The following is a 23,243-nucleotide window of genomic DNA, read 5'->3' as shown; positions in this document are numbered from 1 at the left end:
GATCTGGTGTCAGAAAGAATTAGGAAGAGAGGGCTCAGACTGAGGGCTTTAATACCCCAAGGAGACCATAGGACAGGTAGTAAGTAGGTGGGGACTGAGGGTGACCTACAGAGAACAAGCCCAGGTGCCCCGCCACATCACCCCCCACTCTCCCCTCCCCCTTTTGCTCTGAGGCTCCCTCAGCTGCTCAGGGAAGTAAATAGCACTCTTTGGTGGGACCGCCTCCTGGACCCCGCCTGCTCCCACCTCACAGGGCCAGCCTTTGGCCTGCCCTGACTCTGTTCTGCCTCCCACTCTCTATTACTCAAAGTCTCTGTCTCTCTTTTAGTCTCTGTCTCTCTTTATCTGTCTCCACCCCAACCCCCAGCATACCCTCCTAGGTCCCTGCCCTGGTTTCCCCTACCCTTGTCACCCTGTCGCCCCCATCCCATGGCTGCAGTAACAATAGGAGGGACAGAAATGGGAAGTGTGTGGGGCACCTGGGTGGCTCAGTGGGTTGAGCCTCTGCCTTCGTCTTGGGTCATGATCTCAGGGTCCTGGGATCGAGCCCCGCATCAGACTCTCTGCTGAGTGGAGAACCTGCTTCTCCCTCTCTCTCTGCCTGCCTCTCTGCCTACTTGTGATCTCTCTCTCTCTGTGAAATGGATGAATAAAATCTTAAAAAAAAAAAAAAAGGAAGGGAGGAAGGAAGAAAGAAAGAGAGAGAAAGAAAGAAACAGAAAGAAAGGGGAAGCGTGACATTGCTGTAGGCAGAGAGTACCTGGGACAGCGGCAGCCTGAGCCCTCCAGCACCCCCAATCCCAAGTAAGGAAATGGTTTGCCAGGCAGGCATTTGGGTGGCTCAGTCCTTAAGTGTCTGCCTTCAGTTCAGCTGGGGTCCGGATCCCAAGCTTGGCTTTGGGCTACCTGCCGACTGGGGATCTGCTTCTCCCTCTCCCCCTCCCTCCCTGCCATGATTGTGCATTCTTTCTCTTTCTCTCGCTCACTCAAATGGATAAATAAAATCTTTAAAAATAAATAAAATGTTTAAAGATTTTATTTATTTATTTTAGATAGAGAGCCAGGCTCAATCCCAGGACCCTGAGATCATGACCTGAGCCAAAGGCAAACACTTAACCACACTGAGGCAGCCAGGCACCCCTCTGTAAGAGCTTTTAAAAATCTTGTGTCTTCTTGAAAATTTCAGTGTCAGTTTTAGGGAGTAACACAAAGTTGACTTCCTCACAATACTTTTCCATTCTCTGCACAAACAAACAAATAAAACCAAACTGATGGTTTTTAATTTAGAGAACATACCAACAGAAACTGATGGTTTTTAATTTAGAGAACATATCAACAGATGAAAGTTTAAAATCAAAGCCTGATTTTGTGATGATCCTCCAAGGGAATTCAGGGGGGCTCATGTGCAAAATTTCCTGTGACCGTGACAAACTGTTTTCAGGAAAAACCCAAGTGCTCACATCAGGACCAATGCATTTCACCTCATGCGAATCCAAAGACCTGTCATTGGCTTCCTCCCGCGGGGATTTTTGTGGCCAGGGACACAGGCAAAATGTGTTCGGAAAGTCTGTTTTTAGAGATTTTAGACACCGCTGGCAGGAGTGTTGAAGGAAACCACCTCTGGAGGACAAAGTAGTGACCAGCTGTCAAAAATCTAAGATAAAAATGCTTTGGAACCCAGAGGTTTCATTTGTGGTTTCATTTCATATCAACTCTGATTTTGTTCAGAGAAACAAAACATTTAAAAACTGTCTAAATGCCCACTGATAATTATTACGGTAATGTCTGTGGTGAAAACCTCAGCATCAGGCAAAAGGAGTCAACAAATCTTAAAAACATCATGTTAAGCAAAAAGACAAAGTTTCATCATTACTTTTTCCATTTTAAAAAATCTAGCTAATAAAACAAACTATTCAAAAAAGAAACACTGCTAATGGAAGATATGAGATCAAATTACCAAAAAGAGATAGAATGTTGCTTTTGAGCTTGATACGAATGATGTTAGGGTGTACATTCAAACCCCTGCTTCTAGGGCACCTGTGTGGCTCAGTCCTTTAAATGTCTGACTCTTGATTTCAGCTCAGGTCATGATCTCAGGGTCATGAGATTTAGCCCCACACGTGGAGCCTGTGATTCTCTCTCTCCTTCTCTCTCTGCCCCATCCAGCCCTGGACCACCCGCTCAGGCAAATGAACTCTCTCTAATTAATTAATTAATTAATTAAAAAATAAGGAGCACCTGGGTGGCTCAGTCGGTTAAGCTTCTGCCTTTGGCTCAAGTCATGATCTCAGGGTCCTGGGATCAAGCCATGCCTCCCATTAGGCTCCCTGCTCAACAGGGAGACTGCTTCTCCCAATCTCTCTGTGTGTGCATGTGCTCTCTCACACTCTCTCTCTCAAATAAATCTTTTATCAAATAAATAAATCTTTTTCAAATAAATAATAAATAATAAAACGGTTTCTTACACTGTGACACTCAAAATTTTATTATTGGATCTAGGGTGGCTTTTTAATTTTCTGGGAATTTATGGTTGCCTTTCTTTTTCCTTGACAGCAGATGTCATGCTCATATACACATATATGCAACACCTTCAATATATCGTGAAGAATAGACAGGATCTTAAGTGCAAACCAAGACTGTCACACCTACTGGTGCTGGCCCAGGCACTGTCCCCGTGTCTGTGTATCTCCACTGGACCCATGTTATCTAGGCTGTAAACCCAACATGCTGTTTTCCTCCCAGTGTTCCCACAGGCCCTAAGCACACTACTTGGAAGCAGTGTCCCTCCCCCGTATATCGATTTCTCATCCTGGCATCAGAGGCTACACACGATCCAGCCTCTCTCACCTTAAAAAATTATCCTCATTTACTAAGGCTGAGTGTGTGCCGGACACTGTGACAAGTGTTTCATAACTGGCTATGTCGCCTCCACTTTCGACAAAAGAAAACTGTGGCTTAATTAAGGAAGGAAAATCATTTGTCTGAGATCACACAGGGGTCGGTAACACAGCCAGAGCTTAAATCCAGAGCCTACGCTGAAACTATGTATTCACTCTGCCTACATGGTCCCCATTAACAAAGATGCAAAATGTCCTCCTCCCACCCTGCTCTGGGGACTCTGGGTGGGCCTGGCCAACCTAGAGAAATAGCTGGTTGGGCACCACTTGCAGCCCCCAACCCTCCTCCCTGCAACAAGCCTCTGGAAGGGTCCGGAATCAGGAATCTGCTGGGTAGCTTCAAAGGCCAAAGGTCAGACAGGGGTTTCCTGCCTACCCCTGGGAACTTCCTCCTTCCCAACCCAACTCCTGCCCCAGTGATGAACACCATCCTAGAGGACCCCGTCCCCACTGTCAACCACCCCCACTCCATTACCCTGGTTGATGGGGGCGGTGTGAGTCCCCAAGCAACACTGTTCACCCTGCTGTGCCCCCCCACAAGCAGTGTACAGTAATGGTGTGCTTGTCCAGCATCCTTTCCATCTGCTGGGCCCTTTCCCCTTAGCCCCCTTTCCCCCTTAGCCCCCATTCCTCCCAGCCTTGACCTCATGGAGCTAGGGGCTGTGTCCCACTCTGCCTCCCTAAGACTAAGGGTCCCTTATGGCCAGGTCTGAGGCTGACACCTCATCCAGCATGGAGGGTTTTTCTGGAGCTCCTGGTTCTCAGGGGATAGGCAGAAGAGGGCGCACCCAAAATCCTTTGCTCCTTGGTCCCCAAAACCCCTTCACACCCACCTGGGGGTAACCCAACGTGCAGTTCAACCCCACCTATCTAGTACTTCCCATTCACCATCTCACAGAGTCCCGAAATAACACTTCCAGCAGGAAATGATAGTAATAATAAAACCACAAACCCTCTCTTATGGGCCCCCTCCCTGGCCCTGTCTCGGGAACAGCACAGGGACACCCATCTCACGGAACGGGAAACTGAGAACAGACAGGAGAAACCCCTCCCTTGAGCTCAGCTGGGTCAAGCCTGCTCTGCCAGCTCTGCCACCTACACTGCTCCCGGAGTACTTACGCAGCACTTGTGTGAGCTGGGCCGCGGGTGACACCTCAGGGAGCCTGGGCCATGGTCATCCACGGGTCAGCCCTCTGGGAAGCCCTGATGAGCACCTACTGTATGCCCAGCTCTGGGCCAAGCACTCCACCTGATTTAGCTCATGAGGCGGATGCACATCCATAGTCAGTCCACCGAGAGGGAAGCCCGGCTCTGTGAACTCACAGCATGAGACCCAAGGACGGTCCCTTTGCCTCCCTGTGCCTCAGTTTCCTCCTCCACACCACAGGGGTCGATGACAGGAGACAGTATGCAGCCCGTGCTGAGAATAGTGAGGATAGTGCTTGGCATGGAGCAAGGGCAGGTGGGGACACTGAGGCTCTGAGGAGCCAAAGAAGCTCCCCAACCCCGTCACCCAGCTGGTGCCCCACCCAGGGACTATCAGAAACTCAGCATCGCCCCTCCCTTCACAGCCAGGGTGGGAGTGTTGTGATAACCCACAGCCCCCATTTCCTCCCGGTCAGGAAGGAGCCAGGCAGAGGAAGTATTAAGAGGAGTAATATAAACACTCCCCCCGCTCCGTGGCAGGGTGAGCACAAGGGGCAGCGGCCGCCACCCAGCTCAGGCCAACCAGGGGAACAGCACCGCGGGCCCCGGGCAGAGATGGGCTTGGCAATGGAGCACGGAGGAGCCTACTCACGGGCAGGAGGCAGCCCGAGGGACTGCTGGTACTACCTGCGCTACTTCTTCCTCTTTGTGTCACTCATTCAGTTTCTGATCATCCTGGGCCTTGTCCTCTTCATGGTCTACGGCAACGTGCACGTGAGCACGGAATCCAACCTGCAGGCTACCGAGCGCCGGGCCGAGAGCCTGTACAACCAGGTTGTGGGCCTCACAGCCTCCCAGGCCAACCTGTCCAAGGATCTCAACCTCACCTCCCGCGCCAAGGAGACCATCACGCAGATGATGCTGAGCGCCCGCCGCGACCTGGACAGGATCAACGCCAGCTTCCGCCAGTGCCAGGCTGACCTGGTAAGGCCGCGGGCCAGACGCCTGCCCTGGGTGCTCTGGGCAGGTCCTCCTCCCCAATCTGAGCTCCGGTCCCTTCGTCCAGGAGCCAGAGGCAGTCATAGACCCCCTATGTCATGTGAGGAGCCCATGTGGATAAGCCATGCGTAGTTCGTTAGTACAAGTATGTCCCATACGATACTGGGGATACACTTATCCTAAAAGAATGTAGTTACTATCTTTTCTTCTTTTAAAGATTTTATTTATTTATTTGATAGAGAGAGAGAGAGAGAGAGCACAAGCAGGAGGGAGAGAGAGAAGCAGCCTTCCCTCTGAGCAGGGAGCCCGATGCGGGGCTTGATCTTAGGACCCTGAGATCATGACCTGAGCTGAAGGCAGACGCTTAACCAGCTGAGCCACCCAGGCACCGCTGTATTCACTATCTATCTGCACTTTTTTTTTTTAAGATTTTATTTATTTATTTGACAGACAGAGATCACAATTAGTCAGAGAGGCAGGTGGAGAGAGAGGGAGAAGCAGGCTCCCCGCTGAGCAGAGAGCCCAATGCGGGGCTCAATCCCAGGACCTGGAGTCCATGACCTGAGCCGAAGGCAGAGGCTTAACCCACTGAGCCACCCAGGCGCCCCTCTACCTGGAACTTAAGTTTTGCTGGGCATCCTGGCTGTGGATTGGCAGCAGCCCTGGGCCCATGACCTCATACACATAAAGCGTCAGAATGTGCCCGCGAATACAGGCAAGATTAAGAACTAGCTAAACAAAAACTCAGCACTTTCGGTGCTTACTGAGGAAGAAGTATGAACAGTTCCCATTTGCCTTGTGCTGGGTGTCTGCTTTAGAAATATCTCATCATTGAGTCCCTTGAGGTAAGGAGAAGTTCCAAACCCTTTTGAGGAGGGAGAAGTGAAAGCCTGAGTTGGGGAAGGCAGCTTGGGGGCTGGGGGCAGGGTAGAGATGGGCAGCCCCAGGGAAGGGTCCTGGTGGCACTCCCGAGCATCTAGAGGAGACTGCCACCTTTTTGCTCCCCCAGCTCATGTCCTATGCCCCTGGCAAGACAATCTCCCATTTTCTCACACATGTGCTTCCTCTGGGAGACTTTGGGGCTGGGGCTGCATTCCTTGGGCCTCAGCAGAATTGGGTGAGCGATGCGAGGGCCAGAGGGGGAAGGCTGGATGGAGGCAGCCTCAGTTTCCCCCACAGGCTGGCTGAGGTAGGGGGTAGAGGGCAATGGAAGGAAGAAAAGGCCTCTTTGCTGGGGCCTCAGACCACCCAGCCCTCCCTACCGTCCAGGAAAGATGTGCTCGGCCCCCCTCACACCTGCCCCGAGAAGGTCGATGTCTCCCTGTCTCAGATCCCAGGGCAAGGTGGGTTGCCCTCAGGTCCCCAGAATGAGTCAGGTCCTCCTTTGGATCCCAGAACGGGGCTGTGTATCCCTTTGAACCAGCCTCCAGGCCAGGACATGCCCCCTCGGACTTCCCAGTTCCCCAGGAATTGGCCCATTTGCATCTTCCAGGAGACAAACAGGGGTCTGGTCCAGGTGCTATCAGGAATTCTAGGATCATAAAGTTTTAGATACTCACACACATCCCAGGACCCTAAACTCCCCCCATCGCAGAATTTTAGAAACCCAAGAATCTGCATCTTTACAAATATAGCATTTGAAAATCACAGTTTGTTTTTTTGTTTTTAGTTTTTTGTTTTTTTCTCCTCCGTGTTGACAAATTTCTCTGGGCTGGAACCTCTTGGGATTTTCTCCAAGGCTGCTGGGGCTTCTCTAGTTTCAGGGTGCATGATCCCAGGATCCTGGGATCTCATCCCACATCAGGATTCTTGCTCAGCTGGGAGCCTGCTTTTCCCTCTGTCTCCCCACCCTGGGAGTACCCCCACCCATGCCCGCGCCACGGCAGCCCCAAGTGTCCAAAGGCAGCCGGTGAATCTTGGTCTTCCCCGGTCCTGGCCATGCTAAGAAAAGTGATTTTTCTTAAATTCTCTGCTGGGGCAACTGCACTTCTAGCCCCGAGATCCGGGGAGTGAAAAGAGAATTTAACTCATTGATTTTTTTTTTTTTTTTAAAGATTTTATTTATTTATTTGACAGACAGAGATCACAAGTAGGCAGAGAGGCAGGCAGAGAGAGAGAGAGGGAGAAGCAGGCTTCCCGCTGAGCAGAGAGCCCGATGCGGGGCTCGATCCCAGGACCCTGGGATCATGACCTGAGCCGAAGGCAGAGGCTTTAACCCACTGAGCCACCCAGGCGCCCCTCATTGATTTTTTTTTAAAGATTTTCTTTATTTATTTGACAGAGAGACACAGTGAGAGAGGGAACACAAACAGAGGGAGTGGGAGAAGGAGAAACAGGCTTCCCGCCGAGCAGGGAGCCCGATGTGGGGCTTGATCCCAGGACTGTAGGATCATGACCCAAGCTGAAGGCAGATGCTTAATGACTGAGCCACCCAGGTGCCTCTAACTCAGTGATATTTTTAGGGTCTGCTCCACCCTGCCTGGGTCAAGCTGCTGGGACCCTCACCTGGCATTTGGGGTCCAGAAGGAGCATCCGGAGACCTCCTCTTTTCACTTCCTCCACCTGGAAGAAAGCCTCTTTCTCATTTCATTTTTGGATCCAATGCATGTTATCGAAACCTCCAGATCTTCTTCTTCTGTGTTTTTTTTAAAACAAAAGTCACTAGAACGTCCAGAGCTATTCCTGCCTTCCCCCTGAGCCTGGGGCATTAGCACACAACCCGCTTCCAAAGGAATAAGGACAAGGAATGAGAGAAAGACAAACCCTCCACATTCTGCACTGCTTTACCTGTTATATTTCTGCAGAGGGTTTCTGCTTTTGTTTTTAAGATATTAATTAATGGGGGCACCTGGGTGGCTCAATGGGTTAAAGCCTCTGCCTTCGGCTCAGGTAATGATCCCGGGGTCATGGGATCGAGCCCCACGTCGGGCTCTCTGCTCAGCAGGGAGCCTGCTTCCTCCTCTCTCTCTGCCTGCCTCTCTGCCTACTTGTGATCTCTGTCAAATGAATAAAATCTTTTTTTAAAAAGATATTAATTAATTTGACAGAGAGAGAGAGAGAAAGATAGAGAGCACAACCAGGGGGAGCGGCAGACAGAGGGAAAAGCAGGCTCCCAGCTGAGCAAGAATCCTGATGTGGGACGAGATCCCAGGATCCTGGGATCATGACCTGAGCCTAAGGCAAACACTTACCTGATTGAGCCACCCAGGTGCCCACTGCAGAGGGTTCTGTTCCAAAGCTTGGAAAGCACACCTTGCTGCATTGTAAGAATTTCCTTTAAAAACAGCTTTATTGGGGCGCCTGGGTGGCTCAGTAGGTTAAGCCTCTGCCTTTGGCTCAGGTCATGATCTCAGGGTACTGGGATCGAGCCCTGCATCGGGCTCTCTGCTCGGCAGGGAGCCTGCTTGCTTCCCCCTCTCTCTCTGCCTCTCTGCCTACTTGTGGTCTCTGTCTGTCAAATGGATAAATAAAATCTTTAAAAAAAAACAAAACAAAACAGCTTTATTGAGGGACACCTGGGTGGCTCGGTCAGTCAAGCCCAGGAAAGACACAAGGGCACCTGGGTGGCTCACTGGGTTAAGCGTCTGCCTTTGGCTCGGGTCATGATCCCAGGGTCCTGGGATCGAGCCCCAAGTCGGGTTCCCTGCTCAGTGGAGAGTCTGCTTCTCTCTCTCCCTCTGTTCCTCCCCCCACTCATATTCACTCTCTCTGTCAAATAAATAAATAAAATCTTTAAAGGAAAAACAGCTTTATGAAGATATAATTCATATGCTCTACAGCTCACCCAATTAAAAGTGTATAGTTCAATAATTTTGAGCACCTTCACAGAGTGATTCACAATTGATTTTAGAACATTCCATCACTCTGGAAAAGAAACCCCGTCCCCATGAGCAGTCACTCCCCAGCCTCCCCCTTCCCCAGCCCCTGGCAACCACTGCTTTCTGTATGAATTTGCCTGTTCTGGACATTTCGTATAAATGGGATCCTACAACAGGAGTCATACTAAATGACGTTTTTTGTTTGGTTTGGTTTGGTTTGGTTTTTAATTTAATTTTTTATTTATATTAACATATAACATATTATTAGCCCCAGGGGTACAGGCTGTGAATCGTCAGGCTTATACACTTCACAGCACTCACCATAGCACATACTCTCCCCAATGCCCATCACCCAACCACCCTCTTCCTACCCCCTGCCTCCAGCAACTCTCAGTTTGTTTTGTGAGATTAAGAGTCTCTTACGCTTTGTCCCCCTCCTAATCCCATCTTGTTTCTAAATGATGTTTTGAAGGTTTGCCCACATTGTAGCATGTGTCAGGGTTTTGTTCCTTTTTATGGCTGAGTAATATTCCATTCTGTGGATGGACCTCATTTTGTTCATTCACCAGTTGATGGACCCTTGGATTGTTTCCACCCCTCGGTGATTGCTATAAATGTGTGTGTGAAACGTGCTTCAATTTCTCTCAGGTCTCCACCAAGAGTGGAATTGCTAGGTCACATGATAATTCTATGTGTGACATTTTGAGGAACTGCCAGACAGCTCTCCAAAGCGGCTGTCCCATTTTACATTCCAACCAGTACCATCTGGGATTTCTCATTTCTCTTCATCTTTACCAACGCTTGTTACTCTCTGCTCGTGTTTCCCCCATCATTTATAACCATCCTAATGGTTGGAAGGTGGTATCTCCTGATGGTTTTTGTTTGCATTTCCCTGATGCATAGTGATGGTGAATATTTTTTGATGTGCTTGTCAACAGCGTGTGTATCTTCTTTGAAGAAGTGTTTCAGATGTTTTGACCTTTTTTCAATTAAGTTATCTCTTTTTTTTTAAAGATTTTATTTACTTATTCATTTGACAGAAAGAGAGAGAGAGAGAAAGCATGCACAAGCAGGGGGAGTGGGAGAGGGAGAAGCAGGCTCCCCACTGAGCAGGGAGCCCCATGCAGGGCTTGATCCCAGGACCCTGGAATCATGACCTGAGCCGAGGGCAGATGCTTAACCAACTGAGCCACCCAGGCGCTCCAAGTTATCTCTTTATATTGATCCATAAGAATTTACTTTTATATATTCTGGATACTAGTCCTCTCATCAAATACATTCTTTGCAAATATTTTCTCCCAACTATGGGTTGTCTTCTCCCTGTAGAGTTGACACATAATGTTATGTCAGTTTCAGCTACACCATATAGTGATTCCATAGTCTTTTCCCTTGATAGAATCCTTTAAAGCCCAGAAATCTTTAATTTTGATGAAGTCCAATTTATCTGTTTTTCTCCTTGTTTGTGCTTCTGGTGTCACATCTAAGAAACCATTGCTGGGGGAGGGGGGAGCAACTGCTCAGCAGGGAGTCTGCTTCTCCCTCTCCTTCTCCCTCTCCTTCTGCCCCTTCCCACTGTTCTGTGCTCTCTCTCTACCAAATAAATGAATAAAATCTTAAAGAGAGAAAGAAAGAAAGGTACCATTGCCAAATCCAAAGTCATTCAGAGTTAACACCTCTGTTTTCTTCTAAAGAGTTCTATAGTGGGCCTGGGTGGCTCAGTGGGTTAAAGCCCCTGCCTTCAGCTCAGGTCATGATCTCAAGGTCCTGGGACTGAGTCCTGTGACAGGCTCTCTGCTCAGCAGGGAACCTGCTTCCTCCTCTCTCTCTGCCTGCCTCTCTGCCTACTTGTGATCTTTCTCTGTGTGTCAAATTAAAAAATAAAATCTTTAAAAAAAAAAGAGTTCTATAGTTTTAGTTCTTATATTTGGGTCGTTGAGCTATTTTGAGTAAATTTTTTGTATATGGTGTGAGGTAGGGGTCCAAATTCATTCCTTAACATGTGGTGATCTAGCTATGCCAGCGCTATTTGTTGAAAAGACTATTTCCCCCATGGAATGAGTTTGCAACCTCTGTTAATTTTCTAGGGCTGCCTTATTAACAAAGTACCACAAATTGGGTGGCTTAAACAATGGAAATTTATTTTTGCACATAAACGAGGTCAAGATGTGAATTCCTTTGGAGAGTTAGGAGGGAAGAATTGGTTCCGGGAGTGGGGCCCACTCCTTGCCTTATAGATGGCCACCTTCTCATTGTGTCTTTGTGTTACCTTCCCTCTGTGGATTTCTGGGTGTTCAAATGAGGACACCGGTCATATTGGATGAGGGCCCACCCTAACGACCTTATGTTAACTTAATCACATCATTAAAGATGCTAACTCCAAATACAGTCATATTCTGAGGTACCAGGGGTTAGGACTTCCATTTGTGAGTGGGAAGACACAATTCAGTTCCTAACAGCATCCTTGTCAAAAAGAAGTTGACCAGGGGCGCCTGGGTAGCTCAGTTGGTTATTCATCTGCCTTCAGTTCAGGTCATGATCCCAGGGTCTTGGGATCAAGCCCTGCATCTGTTTCCCTGCTCAACAGAGAGCTGCCTCTCCCTCTCCCTCTGTCCTTCCCCCTGCTTGGGCTCTCTCTCTCTGTCAAATAAATAAATATCTTTAAAAATTAAAAATAAATAAATAAAAAGTATTATTAATATATAGTATTAACTGTAACAACTTTTAAAGATCCAACCAGCATCCCCTATAGAGGAGTCATGCCCTTGTAAACTGGGCCAACCCAGGCCAACCGGCTGTGGGATCTGGGGTCCCAGCCCAGAGGGTCTGGGCAAACCAGGAGCAAGGGGGACCCACGGGTGCTGGACAGTGAGCTCTGTCTTATGTCCCATCCCGTTAGATGACCTACGTGAGCAACCAGCCATACATGGCGGCCATCATCTTGAGCGAGAAGCAATGCCAAGAGCAACTTAAGGAGACCAACAAGACCTGCGATGGTGAGTGGTCTGGTCTGGGTAGTAGGGCGCCAGTGTGCCAAGTCTCCTGGCAACCCCCAACCTTTCAGAGATTTCTTGTCATGTCCCTGTAGCTTTGCTCCTCATGCTGAACCATAAGGCCAAGACGCTGGAGGTAGAGTTGGCCAAGGAGAAGGAAGTATGCACCAAAGACAAGCAGGGTCTGGCGATGAGCAAAGGAGTGGTGGAGGAGAAGCTGGCTGAGTGTGGCAAGGTCCAGAAGCAGCAGCAGCAGGAGCGACAGCTGGCCGAGGACCGCCTGCAGAAGGTGCAGGCCCTCTGCCTCCCGTTGGACAAGGACAAGTTTGAGATCGAGCTGCGTAACCTCTGGAGGGACTCCATTATCCCCCGCACCCTGGACTCGATGGGCTATAACCTGTACCATCCCCTCGGCTCGGAAATAGCCTCCGCCCGGAGAAGCTGTGACCACATGCCTGCCCTCATGAGCACCAAGGTGGAGGAGCTGGCCCGGAGCCTAAGGGCCGGCATAGAGCGCGTGGCCCGCGAGAACTCGGACATCCAGCGCCAGAAGCTGGAGGTCGAGGAGGCCCTGCGGGCCAGTCAGGAGGCCAAGGAGAAGGTGCAGAAGGAGGCCCAGGCCCGGGAGGCCAAGCTCCAGGCCGAATGCGCCCGGCAGACACAGCTTGCCCTGGAGGAGAAGGCGGCACTGCGGAAGGAGCGGGACAACCTGGCCAAGGAGCTGGAGGAGAAGAAGCGGGAGGCAGAGCAGCTCAAAATGCAGCTGGCCGTCAGCAACTCCGCCCTGGACACCTGCATCAAGGCCAAGGTGGGCTAGAGGGCCCCGGACTCAGGTTGCACTGGGGTCAGGTCTGGGGGCCGTGTTGGTGGTGATGTCTCGGGGCATTGAGGTGAGCTTTGCAGTCTAGGTCTGGTTACTTACTGCACTTGAGAGTGTCACTGACGCAGGATTGGGGTGGAGTTTGGAAGAACATGGAGAAAGGATTAAGGATTGGGATTGAGTTTAGGGTGCCTGGTGGGCCTCCAGATTGGTTCAGGGATTCATGGAGGGTTGGTGTCGGGGTGGGGATGTGTCTGAGTTGACAGATCAGGGGCCATGGAGTGGGGGTTGTTAGTGAGACTGAAGAGTAAGGCTGGTCCAGAGGAAGGCGTGATGCGGAGCAGGGCTTGTGTTTAGGTGAAGGTGAGTTCTTAGTGACCACCGTGTTTAGGGTTGGTTTGAATTAAAGTTAGGGTTCCATCAAAGATCACGTGAGTCTTAGAATTGGGGTTGTGCTGAGTTTGGATTGTGGGGAAAGGTTGAAAGTCAGGCCAGGGGTCACGTGCAGGGCAACCGATGAGTTTAACATTGGGTGCAGGATCTCAGTGGCTTCTGTTCGGTCGAGTGGAGCCCCCAAAGTTGGAGTTGAAGCTCAGCTGAGCATAGGTGACTGGTGGGGCTAGAGATGATTAGAGGTTTGGGGCCAAGGGTGGATTTAGGATTTCATGGGCATTAGGATTGGGATTGGTGTTGACCATGGGTTAGGAGTTGAAATTGGTTGGGGTTTAGGGTGCTGACTGAGGGTTGAATTGGGCTGGCCTCGGAATATATTTGAAATGAAAGACTGGGTGACCCTGAGTTAGGGTAGGGAGACCTGGGGAGGGGTGAGGGTCAGGGCTGGGTGTAGAGCAGAAACCGCACAGGGACTAATCTTGGAGTGGGGCTGGGTTGAGGTTCCATTTGAGGTAAAGTCTAGGGTCTAAGGTTGAGTTGCAGTGAGTGTGGTATTGGGAAAGTGTTTCTGGGTGGCCGTGGTGGCATCCAGGGCTGGGCCGGGGGAAGGAGGCTGGGAGTGGATTTTTCATGGCAGCCAGGTCTAAGGAACGAGTTGGGTCCGAGTTGGATGTCAAGTTATGATCTTTGATCAGGTTTGTCATGGGGATTGGGTTTAGGTCAGGGTTTGAGTCTAAAGAAAGCACCGTTTTCATGTTGGATTTGGATTTTAGGTGATTGAGTTTAAAGCTGGCTTTGGATTTCAGGTTCAGGGTCATTGGAGAGAAGGCAGAGAGTTTACGGAGTTAGTCAGCTTCAGCCTAGAGGGGGGCTGGGTCCGGTGTTGGGTGGATGGACTCAGTTGGGGTCATGAATTGGGGTCGGGTTGGAACTAAGATTGTAGGGGAGACCGAGGCAGGCCCCAGCAAGCTCTCCGGGAGGCTTCCAAAGAAAGCCAGCTTCCAGAGTTCCCGGTCCCTTAAGGGCAGGTGGGTGCATGTACATCCATTAATACGGGTATCTGTCTCCCGGGTCTGTTTCCCCGCCCTGGAGGGATCTCTGACCCAGGCATCCAAGGGCATAAAGGAGCAGAAGCCTCCATGGGATTCTGGTTCAGGGGTCCCGACTTCTGCCAACCTCCCTCCATCTTTCTTCCCACAGTCGCAGCCGATGCCTATGCCAAGACCTGTGGCCCCTGCCCCCAACCGCCAGCCCATCGGTGAGTGACAGAAAGCAGGGCCAGGAAGGCATTCGGGGATGGTCCTTTTTGCTTCTTCTCCCATCTCAGCCCTGCTATTGGGGCTGCTGCGCCACCCCTAGCCCAGGGTCGGGGCGGTTGGTTGAACTGACAACTCCCTCTCGCCACAGACCCAGCTGTCCTGGAGGAGTTCAAGAGACGGATCCTGGAGTCCCAGAGGCCCGCAGGCAATGCTGTAGCCCCACCCAGGTAAGGCACTGTGCAGACTGAGACGCTTCTGTGTCAGGGCTTCTGCAGAGGCTGGGAAGAGGACTAGGGGTGGAAGGAGGCTCATCTCGCACTAGGTGCTTCCTTAATTGAGTGCTGGCTGTCTACCAGGCCCTATGCTGGGTCCTGGGGACACAGTCATGACTAAGACCCATGCAGACCCGTTCATGGAACTCCCTCATTAAGGGGTGAAAGAAACAGTGAAGGAGCCATGAAAAGAGAGACCAAGAGCCTACAGTTACGGGCGGCTTACTGTGAGTTCAGCACAGTCAGAAGCACTTCGCCAGCTTAACTCGCTGAGCCCTCACAACCCTAATCAGTGGGCAAGCCACTGTCATCACCTCCCACGTTCCAGATGAGGAAAATGAGGCGCAGAGAAGGTGTGCGCCGTGGCCCAGGTAACACAGCCGGGGAGTGGCAGAGCTGGGGACTCGAACCCAGGCTCTTGGACTCCAGGCCCGCAAGAGAGGGCTTCAGTGAGGAGGAGGCCTTTGAGCTGGAGGATGGGCCCAGGCTGGTCTGGGAAAGGGCAGAAGGCACAGCACTCTGGACGATGAGAAGAGCCAGGGTAAAGGCTCAGAGGCCAGGCTGGGGATGGGGGGTGGCTGGAGCTAAGGAAGGGAGGAGGGAGAGCAGCAGCAGCGCGGAGACCCCTCTGATCCTCTCTTTCTAACTGCTACAAAAACGGAGGTATCTGAAATCAAGGGCACGGAAACTCTTCGCTAACTGTGAAGTGCTGTCCACAGGCGCGTAAAGCCAGGGGCTGGGGGTTGCAGCAAAGGCACCTGTGCACATACTCAGGTCAGGGCTCCATGTCTGTACCCTGCCCCCCCCTCGCCCCCTCCCAGAGTACAGCCTGTGCATCACAGGGAAGGTGATTCAGGCCACCGCCTCGAGAACATCCTGTTCTTCCCTCCCAGATGGTGGCTACGGTCCCCGCGCAGGACCATATCTCTGGGCAAGGAGTCTGGGAAGGGCACTGCCATTCACAGTTTAGGACCCAGGGCTCCGGGCGACACCGGGGATTTTTAAGTCAAATTCCGCCAACCCCAAGCCTGTGCCTCTCCCATGGCTTTGCCAGCAAGGCTGTGGTCTGCCCAGGTCCGCCTGGGGACAAATTGACTTCCAGAGTGTTGTCTTCAAATCCCGGGGTGGGGGCGGTCCTCCACATCCAGCTCCATTTCCTCTATGGCTCCTCTTACATACGCCCTCTGACGGGGAGCTCACCTCTTCACAGCACTTGTCCCTTCCGCTCTGGATGGCTCCATCTGGGAGAAATCCCTCAGCCTCGGGCAGCCCTCAGGGAGGGAAACAGGAGGATAGAGAGAAGACTCTGCTCCAAGCAGTTTTCCTCTCTCCATCTCGGCCCAAAGCCAACATGGCAAGGAAGGAGGTTCTATTATTATCCCCACTTTTCAGAGGAGGGAACTGAGGCCCCAGGGAAGTGACCAGCCTGGGGTCATGCGTCAATGAGTCAGGGCCAGAGCCAGGCTCCCAGCCCAGACCAGTCCCAGGCGGAGAAAGGGGAAGCTCTTGACATTGTTTACCCCCAAAGCCGTTCCTCCACAGAGAAAACAATGAGTACTTAAAGCAGGGCCCCTCCTGCTTCTCTCTGCCAGGTCTCAGGAAGGGGCTCTGGCCCTCTGTGCTCCAGTCTTGATTCACCTTCCCCCTGAGAAAGCGGCCATCGGCTCTGGCTTGGAGTCCCAGCGAGGCCAGCTCCTGGGTGGGCTAGCATAGGCAAACCACAGGCTGTACAATCACCACATCGGAATTTTTCATGCCTCTGGTCAGGGGCCAGGGCTGAGGTCCAGCCCCAATCACTCAGCTCCCCCCACACCCTCTGATCAGGAGAGGGCCTTCCTTTTCCACTCTTACTCCTTCTGACCTTGACGCAGTCTCTGAGCTGCTAACATGCTCCCACTTGCAGCTGTCACCGCAATCCCAAAGCCAGGGCCAACCCAGAACCCTCCCATCAGCTGGACCAGAACACAAAGTCTTGGTTTTCCCGTGGGCCCTTTTAAGTCATTTTTTCTTGATGGCAAGTGCACTACATTTCCTTTTTCCCTGACAAGACCGTGTCTTGTGGATATCCATTTCTTTAAGTTAAACACACACAGTTAACGTAAAGACAAATAAGTATATACTGGTTTCGGGGCCCGGGGGCTGGATAAGGCAAAAGTTGTGAGGCGGTTTTGGAATATAGGTGAGGTTCTTCAGTGGGGTGAGGTCCAGAGCCGCCAGCCAAGAAAGAATTCTTTTTTTTTTTTTTTTTTTTTTTTAAGATTTATTCGACAGAAGAGATCACAAGTAGGCAGAGAGGCAGGATGAGGGAGAGGGAAGCAGGCTCCCCGCCAGGCAGAGAGCCCGATGCGGGGCTCCATCCCAGGACCCTGGGACCATGACCCGAGCCAAAAGGCAGAGGCTTTAACCCACTGATCCATCCAGGCGCCCCAAAGAAAGAATTCTTGAGACGTCTTTAGTGCAAAATGGTGGTTTTATTAAAACAGGGGGACAGGGGCGCTTGGGTGGCTCAGTGGGTTAAAGCCTCTGCCTTCAGCCCAGGTCATGATCCCAGCATCCTGGAATCAAGTCCTGCATCGGGCTCTCTGCTCAGCAGGGAGCCTGCTTCCCCCTCTCTCTCTGCCTGCCTCTCTGCCTACTTGTAATCTCTATCAAATAAATTTTAAAAATAAATAGATAAATAAATAATTTAAAATTTAAAAAAATTAAAAAAAAAAAAAAAAAACAACCAGGGGGACAGGAGCCCCGAGCAGAAAGAGCGGCTATACCAGGATGGGGAGGGGTGGCTGGTTATATACTTGGGAGCTGGAGGAGGTCAGGAAAAGGGAGGTTTCAGGAGGATTTTCGTATGCTAGAGAAGACCCTCAGGATCCCAGAGGCCTGGCCATTATCAAGCCAAGGTTGGCTTTCCCTCTGGCAAAGCATTCACATTTAGAGAGCTGGGCAGCTTTCTGGAAGAAGGTCCCACAGGCCCCCCCCCCCCAGGAGCTGGGGGGCAGGGGCCATGGCAGGGTGTCCCGCTGGTGCTTTGTCCTCGGCTAGCCTTCTCTCCTTCAACAGCTGCAGTGTGGAAGTTTGCCGATGGGGAGTCCGGCCCTGACTCTGAGCCGGGCACACAGCAAGTGTCACTCAAGTTCATTGCCACCACGATTGTGATTTTGTTCCTTATTCAGCCCGTTTGTGTCTGGAGCAGCTGCTGGGTGCTGAGGACACCAGGAGGAATGGGCAGAGCTCTAGTGGGGCTCCCGGTCCAGTGGGGCAGATGGAGGGTAGACCAGATGCCTGAGCTCTTGTTGTAGGGCCCCTTGCCAGTGGGCGAGGCAGAAAAGGGATGAGGCAGTGTGAGGATAGAATTTTCCACAGAAGGCCAGGCAGGCTTCTCTGTCCTGCATGAGGGTGACGCGGGGCTGGGGCAGAGAACTAGAGGGAGGGGTCGTGGCGGTGGGGTGTCCCTGGAAGGGCATATCAGGTGGAGAGCACAGCCCAAGCCAAGGCCCTGAGACAGGGCCGGGCCTGGTGAGGAGGTGGTGTGGCTTGGGCAGAGCGATCCAGGGGGTGAGTAGGAAGTGGGGGGTGCCGGGGGTGTGCGGGTCACACAGGGCCTGTGGCTGCGGTGACAACTTTGGAAGCTTTGGGACAGCAGTCCATAGGCACCCTCTAGTCGCTGTTGGGGGGTGAAGGCCACAGCCAAAGACCAGGCCGAGAGCAACTGTGCTGATGGGGCCTTAGGAGCCTGGTCTCTGAGAAGCGGCCAGGGACCACTCTCCCTCGCCGTCTGGCGGGCAGGAGTGGGTGAAGGATGGATATAGCACAGGGCAGGAGCCAGTTGAGTCCTGGTCAGGCTGGAGCCGGCATGGGGGGACCAGAGCCAGGCAAGGGGGGACCAGAGCCAGGCAAGGGGGGACCAGAGCCAGCCAAGGAACGTGAGGCCGCTTGGCCCCAGGGAAGAGCCGGGGAAGGAAGGGAGGGGGCCAGCGGAAGCAGGGCTTGGCTGAGGCCCCCTCCTCCCCACCAGGAAACAGAGTCTGAGCCAACCCCTGACCCCTCACGGGAACCTTTGCGAGGCCAAGGAGGGGGAAGGGCATTCCAGACCGCCCGCTGGCTCCTGCAGAGGAGGCGATGGTGGGGGGGTGTAGGGGCAAGCGAGGCCTCCTGAAGTCTTAAAGGACTCTGGCAGGACTTGAGTTTCTGATGAGGAGGACTGGTAGGGACAGAGTGGGTGGAGCCTTGCATGCCGGATAGAATGGATCTGGCTTGTCTGCAGGGCACTGGGGAGCCAGGGAGAGCATGTGAGGAGAGGCAGACTCCTTGGAAAAACCCTCCTGGGAATGAGTAAGGGGCTAGCCCTGGGGGGGGGGGCTAGTTCTGTGGAGACAAAGGAGGGAAACTGAGGCTCTGTCTGGGGATGGAGGTATGGACAGGGGCTTTGGGGCAAGCTCCCAGGATCCCCGGGGCTTGGGGAAGCAAAGGTAAAAGTTGGACAGGCTGCAGCCAAGGTCTAGAGCACAGCAGGTGGCCACTCTGACCACTGTCTCTTCATCTGTGTACCGAGGAGGCCCACATCTCAGTCCCACCCTCACAGGGAGGTTCAACAAGTAGGAGTCTAAGGGGAAGGCTGCCCCCAAAAGAGCCAAAGAGTCCTCGGTGGCAACAAGGGGCCTGGGGTGGGAGGAAGCAGGCCCGGGCAAGGTTTGTCCTTCCGTCTGTCTCACTGACCTTTACCATCTCCTTCCTGCCCTAGTGGCTGAGGAGGCTCCAGGCCCTGAGGACCAAGGTGTGGCCCCGACCGGCCAGTCTGCGGACACGGCGTGGACGAGACGCCCATGGCTCGGACCAGCAGCCAGGCCATTGCCACGCTCGGCCGAACTCCCGCACATTTGCCAAAGTGGGTACCCTTGGCCTGCACCCCACACTCATCCTTCCCCACACCCCACCACCCCCTCTGATGCTCTCTCACAGGCCCACACTGGCACCACGCAATCCCTCATCCACAGACACTGCAGTGATGTCCCCTGTGGATGCAGTGACGTCACACAGACATAGCCGTGATGTCACACACTGATGAGGCAATGGCATTTCACAAAAACATGGCGGTGATGCTACACTGCGCAGAGAACACGTCGCCCACAGATACAGAGCACCGACATCACGCACACACACGGACACACCTTCTGCCCAGCCCTTGCCCGATGTCACAGTCCTCCTGCACGCAGTGGCCCGGGCGCTCACAGCAACCCACCCATCCACCCAACCCATGCCCCCGCCACAACCTCCCTCCAATCTTCTGGTCTTCTGACTCCTCATCTCCATCTGGGGCCTAGGGAAGTGGAAATGGGAAGACATTAGCCTCCATCCCCCATCCCCCCCGGCCCCCAGGAGAGTCTCCAGGCTCCTCTGCCAGACCGCACCCAAACCCAGGGCAAATGTCACCCACTGACCCCAGCATAGCCGGTGAGGGCGGCAGCCCCTGTCCCTCTCCTCCCACACCCAGCCCTGCCTGTGGCCTGTATTAATGTTAGTGGCACTAAATAAATACTGAATCCTTTCAAAGACTCCAGAGTGGTGATTTCTGCTTTGAAAAGACAGGTCCTAGCAGTGCGGGAGAGAAGACCTTGTAACCTAAGACCCTACCCCCTGCCCCCAGCATGCCCCCAGGGCCAGAAGAGCCTGCAGCCTGGACAGACACCAGCTTCCCTCAAAGCTCTGAAACCACTTTTTATATAACTGCTATTTGGGGCACCTGGATGGCTCCTTCGGTTAAGAGGTTACCTTCGGCCCAGGTAGTGATCCCAGGGTCCTGGGATCGAGTCCCACATCGGGCTCCTTACTAGGTGGGGAGTCTGCTTCTCCCTCTGCCTCTGTTGCTCCCCCTGCTTGTGCTCTCTCTCTTGGACAAATAAATAACATCTTAAAAAAAAAAAAAAAGCAGTTTCTTAGAAAACAGGTTGTCCATCTGTGGCTTTCATCTTCCTATGGTTTGCGACGATTTCCCCCCAGCAGTTGCTGAGGCAAGACAGCCTGTCATGGACTAGAGGAACACCTCCTCTCCAGAATGGCTCCAGGAACAGTGTCACTAAAGGCTCAGGGCATTTGTTTTGTCTTCTTTTGTTTTGTGGTGAGATGAGACGTCAGAAAGGGCACCAGGGTCCAGCTGGGAACTGCTTCAACATACTGATCACTAAATTTGTGGGGGAAAACAGGAAAAAGTGCATTAGAGGAATACAGGAAAATCCCACTGAACCCATTAGACCAGGAAAAAGAAAAAAGTTTAAAAAGCCATAATACCTACTGCTAGTGAAGATGTAGAGAAAGGGCATCTTCCTATAGGACTGGTAGAAACACAAATCTCATCGTAACCCTTCTGGAAATTAGTTTGGTGATATTTCATTAAAGTAAAAGTGCACAAATCCTTCAACTCAGCACCCCCATTTCTGGGATTTTATTCCTGAGAAGTAAGAACTCCAAGAAATAAAGCAAATGCCCATCAGTAGAAAAGCGGCCTAAAAATTATTATCTAGAATCTCAGCTTGTCATTTGTTGTCTCCACCCCAACCCCCCACCTTCCCCACCCAGCCCATCCCCCGGGACCCTAGACAGGGAGGGGATGACTCACAAGGAGCCAGGGCTGGCAACGCCACGCTTAAAGCAGGCTAGTCAGGAGGGACAAAGGAGCGATATTTCCTGGATACGGAAACTCGGGTGAGAGACGCCTGCTGCAGGAAACACTCGGCTGGGGCCCCGCCAAGCCAGGGCAAGGGGGTCAGCCAGGCCAGGCCGCCCAGACAGGCCAGTCTGCAGGCCCCAAGGAAGCAAGGACATCCCTGACCCTCAGCCTACTGGCTGGGCAACTGGCGATTTGGAAAGCAGGATGACACCAGCCCGTCCCAGCAACCACAGGATGTCTGAGTTTTGGGTTCAGGAGACAGACCTCTCTGAATGCAAATCTTGACTCAGTTGGTTTCAGCCTCCATTTTCTCATCCGAGAAATAATTGTTCTAAACTTTCTGGACTCGTGGACACAGGTCTTTTGGTTGGTCTCTTCAGAGTGTCCCAGGATATCATCCCTCCATCTGGCCCCCATGACCAACCCTGCTGGTCCAGAGAGACCTTTCCATCATGGCATTTGACCATGTCCCTCTCTGGTTCACATACCCGCTGTGGCTCCCCATTACCCTGGAAACAAAGTCCAGTTCCTCAGCTCTCTTGTGTCCCCCTGCTGCCACCCCCCACCCTACTGCCCCCACCTCCAGTGCAGCTCTTGTGTCCAGCTGTCTTGGACCTTTAAATCTCTGGCTAAAAACTCTCTTAATTTGTGCTCTCAGACTAGAATGCCTTTTTCTTCTTCCTCCAAGGCCCGCCCCCAGAGATCCCTCCTCCAGGCAGCCCTCTTGATTGCCCCAGGTACTGTTCTTGCTCCTGCAGGGGGCATCCCCATCTCCATCCCTGACCATGTATCTCTGACTCCCCCAGGTTGGTGGCTCCCCTGGGGGCAAGCAGGGACCTGTCAGGGAGCAATTTACAGACCACCTCCCTGACCTTGTGGCCCAGCCACTGGGTGAGGTTCCGACTCTTTAGGGATTTCCTGTGACCTCTATAAATAATCCCCATGGCTGCTTCCCACAAACCACCTCACCCTTCTTGGAAAAAAGGGAACATAGCCAAGGACCTCAGTCCAGCTGTGGGCCAGGGCCTGGGGGAGGCGGGTGGGGGCCAGGCATCCTACCCTAAGAACGTCTCTCTTCCCACCCAGAAGCTGCTCACCCCTCCCCAAAGCCCTCTGGACCCTCCTGATGTGGGGAACAACTGGACAGCCAGCCCCACTAAACCTATGGAATTGCGTCTCTCCTCTGGGCCTGTTTGTATTCCCGAAAAATAGATATAATAACAATGTTCATGGGCTCAGCTCACCAAGTGACCCTTTCCCTCCAGGAGCCCTCCATGCTGCATCAGCCCTAGCTGCTGAACAAGCATACAGATCGGTAGTGGTTTATTGCAATGAGGTCCTTGAAGACGCAGGCTCAGGAGCCCCCCTTTGGTTGGGGGGGTGGTATTCTAGATGCCTCCTGAACATTCTCTTCATACCTTTTGTTGGCCCTGGATACCTCCCAGCCTCTGCTCACAGGTGCCCTAAAACCTGAGAGCTTGTATCCTTGATCATTGGAGGTAAGACTCTTTTTCTGATTCTGGAAGGGATTCTGACCCTATTTAAGATTGTTTCTGGGGGTGCCTGGGTGGCTCAATCCGTTAAGCATCTGCCTTCGGCTTGGGTCATGATCTTGCCATCTTGGGATCAAGACCTGCATAGGCTCCCTACTTGGCAGAGGGCCTGCTTCTCTCTCTCTCCCTCTGTTGCTCCCCCTGCCTGTGCTCTCTCTCTCTGTCAAATAAGTAAAATCTTATTTAAAAAGAAAAATCTTATTTAAAAAAAAAAAAAGACTGCTTCTGCCTGTGGCAAGGGACGTTAATCATTCACCAGCTGCCAGGTGGGTGTGGAATCCTGGATCCCAGGGTCCACAGAGGGCGGAGCTTTGATGGGAGATGCCGGGACCTTCTTTTGTTAGAGGAGGGCGCCCTCTGCTGGTTCGTCACCAACATATCAGGCGCCCGTGAGTCTCCGAATCCAAGGCCTCAACACTAATTCAAAGGGACACA

The 23,243-nt window shown here is 52.3% G+C and overlaps 1 protein-coding gene across 1 annotated transcript; it reads left to right on the top strand.

Annotated features, from left to right (window-relative positions):
• Positions 1-4,568: 4,568 nt before the first annotated feature.
• On the top strand, positions 4,569-20,144 carry PLVAP (plasmalemma vesicle associated protein). The gene is made up of 6 exons (XM_032867605.1): positions 4,569-5,027; positions 11,757-11,853; positions 11,946-12,658; positions 14,264-14,321; positions 14,471-14,549; positions 19,333-20,144. The coding sequence occupies exons 1-6, from the start codon at positions 4,659-4,661 to the stop codon at positions 19,337-19,339; spliced, it is 1,323 nt and encodes a 440-aa protein (XP_032723496.1). The 5' UTR covers positions 4,569-4,658; the 3' UTR covers positions 19,340-20,144.
• Positions 20,145-23,243: the final 3,099 nt, after the last annotated feature.

This window comes from Lontra canadensis, unplaced genomic scaffold (genome assembly GCF_010015895.1).
Source record: "Lontra canadensis isolate GAN:19392208 unplaced genomic scaffold, GSC_riverotter_1.0 scaffold35, whole genome shotgun sequence".
In the NCBI taxonomy this organism is placed as follows: Eukaryota; Metazoa; Chordata; class Mammalia; order Carnivora; family Mustelidae; genus Lontra; species Lontra canadensis.
The sequence above is the reverse complement of the archived record's forward strand: the minus strand, read 5'-3'. Positions and strand labels throughout refer to the sequence as shown.

Coding starts and splice junctions, on each gene's coding strand:
- PLVAP (XM_032867605.1), top strand. CDS start 4,659: ATGGGCTTGGCAATGGAGCACGGAGGAGCCTACTCACGGGCAGGAGGC. Junction 5,028..11,756: donor GCCAGTGCCAGGCTGACCTG/GTAAGGCCGCGG, acceptor CCATCCCGTTAG/ATGACCTACGTGAGCAACCA. Junction 12,659..14,263: donor ACACCTGCATCAAGGCCAAG/GTGGGCTAGAGG, acceptor TTCTTCCCACAG/TCGCAGCCGATGCCTATGCC.